The sequence below is a fragment of the Triplophysa dalaica genome, unplaced genomic scaffold (assembly GCF_015846415.1).
Source record: "Triplophysa dalaica isolate WHDGS20190420 unplaced genomic scaffold, ASM1584641v1 Contig1, whole genome shotgun sequence".
Taxonomy (NCBI): Eukaryota; Metazoa; Chordata; class Actinopteri; order Cypriniformes; family Nemacheilidae; genus Triplophysa; species Triplophysa dalaica.
In genome coordinates, this window is record NW_026622635.1 from 658,720 (window position 1) to 664,719 (window position 6,000).

The following is a 6,000-nucleotide window of genomic DNA, read 5'->3' on the forward strand; positions in this document are numbered from 1 at the left end:
TCCTAACGCAAAGGTGTTGCCCCTTTAAGGGCAACCAGGTGTGTGTGATCTCTTAGTTAATGCTCTTTTGCTTGAGCTGTGTTAAATGTCTTAGTGACTGGATTTTCATGGTTTAACACTTAAAATGGAATCCCCAACAATGAGTGAGTAAACCTTTCAAATATTAAGATGTTTTTTTAAATATACTGCAAATGTAGGTAAAGTTTATCATTTCTTATTATATGCTCCCATCTCTTTTGGTTCCAAAAAGCTACCTGTTAGCTATAGCTATTAGCATCTCACAACTTTAATTATCCCATAGTGTTGAACGTTATTTTTTTATCAGCAGCTGACCCCACCGCTTGTTTCTTTATTTTTTCTGTTTATTTTTTATTGTTTAGTCACATTACCCATAATGTACAGATGCAAACTGTGTGATTTGCCTTTCCGCCAGCTAGGCGTTTTTTATACACATTTTAAAAAACACCAACACAGAACGAATTTTCACTTTGCCTGTGGAATGCATCAGTGCCCTTGTATATTTAAGAAATTCTCCTCATTAAGGTCACATATGCACAGAAACCACAGGCAGTCACAAACATCGGACACACTTAGGCATCCACAGGCTGTATTCCACTGTCAGCTTCCAGGGTGTGAATTTGTGGCTAGTAATTTTTCAGAGCTGTGCATACACCTTCGGATTCACATTAGAGATGGTAGAAAAGTTCGTTGCCCTGTTGAAGGTTGCTTGAAATATTTCAGAGTGAGAACATCTTTCACCACTCATTTATCACGAAAGCATAAGCAGTCAGGTCCAAAGCAGCAGTTTGTTCTCCTCAAACAGTGTGATACAGCAGCAACAGATAGACAAGGTAATACTTCAGATCAGTCGCTTAATGTTGAGGTACCATCAACATCGTCAATTGAAAGTGATATAGATACATTCAATGAAGAGCCATTTTTACATAATCTGGCTATGTTTTACTTGAAGATGCAGGCAAAAATGTTGTTGCCTGCCAGTACAATTCAGTCTTTTATTGAGGAATTTCAAGGAATGCAGGCCATGCTAGGTAGACTTAAAGAAAAGCTGTCATCATTAGATATACCGTCATGTGAGATGCACAAAATTATTGATGAATTACTTGCACAAGATCTGTTAACTTTGTACAACGAAGGTGAGTTAAGGTCTGACAAAACTAGAAAATGCTACTTTAAAAAGAACTTCAACTTTGTTCACCCAAAACAGATATATCTGGGCAGTGACACAGCTGGTAAAGAACGCTTTTGTCATTATGTGCCAGTTATAGAAACCCTAAAATCTCTGTTCAAGCAAGCATCGGTGAGGGAGCAGAACAACCAGTCAAAAATGCTTGATCACGATGACAAGGTAATGGAGGATATAAAGGATGGCACATGCATCACGCAAAATGCCATCTTTCATGAGAATCCATCATCATTATCAATTATCTTGTATCAGGATGCATTTGAAGTTGCAAATCCACTTGGCTCAGGTAAAAAGAAACATAAGATCCTAGCAGTGTACATGACCCTACGTGAGATTCTGCCACACAACCGCTCCTTAGTTGATCCAATGCAGCTTGTTTTGTTGTGTAGAGATGTGGACTTTAAACAATTTGGTCAGGAGAAGGTATTTTCCAGACTTGTTGCTGATTTGAAAAATTTAGAGGATTCTGGATTTCAGTCTGTAGATGGCACTACTCTAAGAGCAGGGCTTATTGCCATTTGTGGGGAAAACCTTGGATCTCACTGTATAGGAGGTTTTTCAGAGAATTTCAGTACCAACAAATTCTTTTGTCGGTACTGTTTAATTGACAGAGAGACTTTTAACCAAGAACCTTTAAAAGTTGGCCCAAAAAGAACAAACTACAATTATGCCCATAGCGTTGATCAGCTCATTACTACCGATCAACGTATGATAGATGGTATCAAATTCAATTCAGTTTTCTTAAATTTTTTCATGTGTGTGGCGGGCTCCCACCATGTCTAGGCCACGATTTATTTGAAGGTATTGTGGCTAATGATTTGGCAGTTTACATTAAACATTTGGTTACAGTTGAAAAGCATTTCACCTATAATGAGTTGAATAGAGCCATTTCACAATTCAGCCATTTAGGAAGTGACTGTAACAATGTACCATGTGCAGTTAAAGCAGATGGCAAACGGCTTGGAGGATCTGCTGTACAGAACTGGTGTTTTCTACGACTCTTACCAGTTTATGTAGGAAATCGAATTCGAAATCCAATGGAAAGTGAGGTTTGGCAATTGTGCCTTAAACTGAAGGGGATGGTTGAGCAGATTTGTGCTCCCAAAATTAGTCATAATGAGATTGGCTACCTCAAGTTTTTAACACAGGAGTATGTCTCGGAAAGGAGTACATTGTTTCCTGATGAGAGACTGAAAGCAAAGCATCATTACTTGTTGCACTATGCAGACCTTACACTACGGTTTGGACCGTTTATTCGCTTGTGGACTCTTAGGTTTGAAAGCAAACATTCATATTTTAAGAACTGTGTAAGGAAACTACATCATTTTGTGAATCTTTGCAAAACATTGGTGGAAAGGCATCAGTTGCTCCAGTCATTTCTTGCTTGTGGCCAGTTATTCCCTCCTAAAATTCAATCTGTTAGTGAAGGGCGTGAACACAATGGGCAGTTATACAATACAAAAATACAAAATCCAATAAGGATGGCTAACTGTGTCACTCAGAGTACTTCAGAGGTATCTGGTGTTGTTTACAAAGGAACCAAATATTCCAGTGGCCTTGCTGTTGTTGTAAGCCATAACAACTGTGGGTATATCTTTGGAAAAATATTACTGATACTCATTAGTCTAACTGATGTTCATTGTGTTTTAGAACTTCATGAATCCATGTTTTTGTCTGACCTTGGAGTTCACTCTCTTCACAACTCATATACAGATTACGTGTGTGTTAATGCAGATAATCTCTTGGATTACTACCCTCTACCTGTGTATGAAGTGGCAGACCTTTCTGTGGTGTCATTACATCACTCAGTATGTTCTTTATAACTGCAGACACAGAGGTGATTCAACAAGAAATCAAAAGAGTGCTTCCAGAATTGGTCAACAGCAAACTTCTAACAGTACTCAATCATCTTTGTTTTGTGCTTGGAGTTGAGAAGACACAGGACCTTGCACTAGTGGAGGTGACAGACCTTCAGAGCTTTTTATTTCCCATTCAATGTCGAAAACTCATTATGGACTTCAAACAAAGAGGTAAGTAAAACCTTTATTTTATCATAAATCACTATCACAAATTTGTATGCCATTTTTGTAAAACACACGAAACAGATGAACATTTCGATAGAACTGTTCCATGTGAAGCATGTAGTCTATGAGGAGTCTGAAGCTTTTTACTTCTTTTACAGCATCTATAAGCCAAGTGGATGTGACCACAGTAACCCCACTACCACCTCACTCTGACATATCAGAACAACCTTCGACTTCTTATACTCCTGCAAATTCTGACTGGCTCAGTATGTTCGAGATTCCTTGGAACCGCATGCCTGCAGCCCTTTTTCATGCAGCACTTAATAAGGAGAATGCTCCACTTGGACCAAGGAGAGAGTTTGTACGAACTGTTGTGGCAGCCATAAGGGAACTTTGCCCAAACCCACACTTAGCTGACTGTGGGGAAGTTGCAAGAAAAATATTTTCTAAACATCCCTTAACCTTTGGGGACTTTTCAGAGGAAGGCGAACAAATAGGAAAAGGCTCTAGTTCGCTTCAAAGACAGCTGAAAACCAGGGTGGAACATGTTAATAGAGACAATGTAACGTACAGGATTCGTCAACCCAAAAAAACAGTGCAGAACAAGAATTGAACAATTGCACAGTCAAAAAAGTTAGATGTAAAATAGACAGTTATGGTTGCGTTAATTGGCAACCTACCTCCTTGCCAGATGGAGAGACCTCAGAATCTCTTGAAATGAAGAGAATGGTTGTTTTAGAAAAGTTTCAATCTGAAGGCCCAAGTTCTGCTGAAGTGTCTGATGTGGACAACCTAATGCGAGAGACTTACATCTGTCAGCGGCATAAGATTAATTCATGCCCCCCTCCAGCTATTAGTGACATAGAACTTGAGTGGCCATACTTATTCACTAAAAGAGGCCTATGCAATCACTTTGAAACCCTTACAGGGATCGACATAAACAGTCGCCTCAGTGAATGCCTGACTGGAAAAAGCCAAAGAATTAAAAACTATTTTCAAAAGCAGACATTAAAATGGAATCCAGAGGTTCAAGCTCTCTTAAAAGAAATTGAAGCCACACCAGCAACCAATCATAAGACTATCATTTCCGCCATCCTACTGACAATGAAATACTTCAAGGAAAAGGAAAATTCTCTCTTCGTTTTAGTAGATGTAAGTAATAATTACATTACATCACTAGTAAGTAATGTTTCACAGATATGGATTCAAATTAAACCAGGAATTAGCCTCAGTTGAACTATTGGGTATTTAAGCTTTTAAACAAGCATTTTAGACTGGGATTATAAATAAGGCTTGAATATGAATTTAATTTTAAGAAACAACCTCAGGTTTTATGAATTAGAAACACTTCGGTAATCCATTACTATTATAGCATCACTCACTATTATTATCTCATTTCTAAGAAAACTTCCACAAAGATGTCAGTGGAAAATAAGCTAAACCTACTAGCCACACCACGGCTAATCATGCTGGGTAAGTAGAAAATATGTACTCAATAAATTGTGTAAAGATGTTTTTGGAGTTTTGATGGTGAGCCTCATTTTCAGGAGATACACTTCTTACTTCATCAAAGTGGATGATCAGCATTGAGGGGAAAGTGACACATTGCATTGATGAGGATCTAGATTTTACTGCAGCACTCTCTGTTCTTTTTGCTTGCTTCTATGTTTTTAATATTGAGTACCAAGAGTCGGCCAGTGCCACACTAGAGCTCATTCAAAGGTAAGTGTTAAAAGAGACATTATATGCACAGTAATGATTTTAATTATATTCTATCATGTCTGTATTTGTTGTTGTTAGTGTTTCTCATGTTTCTGTGTTTGATTTGTTACTAACTGATACAAATCATTTGATTTTTAGATTCTTTGTGAGGATTAATCCTGAGGGGACAAAATGTGCTGTAAAAGCTGGAACTAGCCGCAAAACTGGCTCATCGGTTAAAAGAAAGGTTCAAACCATGAATCCACATGTACATACATTTTTGCAGCGGCTCACCGAATTTGAGTGGAAAACATGTAATTAGTATTGTTTTTGTTTTTATTATTTATGTTTTTTTTATAATTTTGATTTCATTTAAAGATTTGCCTATTTTCTATATTTTCCTTTCCTTTTATTTTATTTATTGTATTTATAAAATTTATTTTTATAGCAATCAGTTTTGTTGAATTATGTGATTTGTTTAATTGTCGTATGTAATTATGGATTGTCCTGTGTTTTGTATGCATGTTTTGCTAAAGAAAATAAATCACGTTTGTTGAAACCTCTTGAATTTCTTTGTCTTTTTAGAAGATAATACCATTAAATAAAATTGCAGCATTTTTGATGGAGCAGAATGACTACAATATTAAATATACAGAATGTATATGTAGTATTCTACTGTGATTGTGTTGCATTACAGTAAATAACTATCACTAATCATGCCAGTTATTAGCTGTTATTCTTGATTAACAGTAAAATACTGGCAATACTGTTGCCAGTTAGTCACCGTAAAGTCTCAGTTACAGTAAAATACTGTGCCAGCTACTTACTGTAATGTATGTTCCACAGTTAGTAGCTGGCAACAGTGTTGCCAGTATTTTACTGTAGAAATGCATGGAAAGGTCTAACAGTGTAGTACATACCGACTGTCATATTTTCATAGTACATGGCCATTGTATAGTATTTTCCTAATATTGTATTCTATAATTATTAACACTGTATATCCTGCACTTGCTAATTGCACTTCTGGTTAGACCTAAACTACATTTCGTTACACTGTACTTGTATATGTGT

At 36.9% G+C, this 6,000-nt stretch overlaps 1 protein-coding gene across 1 annotated transcript; it reads left to right on the forward strand.

Annotated features, from left to right (window-relative positions):
- Nucleotides 1-1,345: 1,345 nt before the first annotated feature.
- On the forward strand, nucleotides 1,346-5,251 carry LOC130416195 (uncharacterized). Its single transcript, XM_056742250.1, is given in 7 exon segments — nucleotides 1,346-1,490; nucleotides 3,034-3,234; nucleotides 3,387-3,836; nucleotides 3,839-4,380; nucleotides 4,632-4,701; nucleotides 4,776-4,950; nucleotides 5,089-5,251. Coding segments are annotated over 7 exon segments (1,746 nt in total).
- Nucleotides 5,252-6,000: the final 749 nt, after the last annotated feature.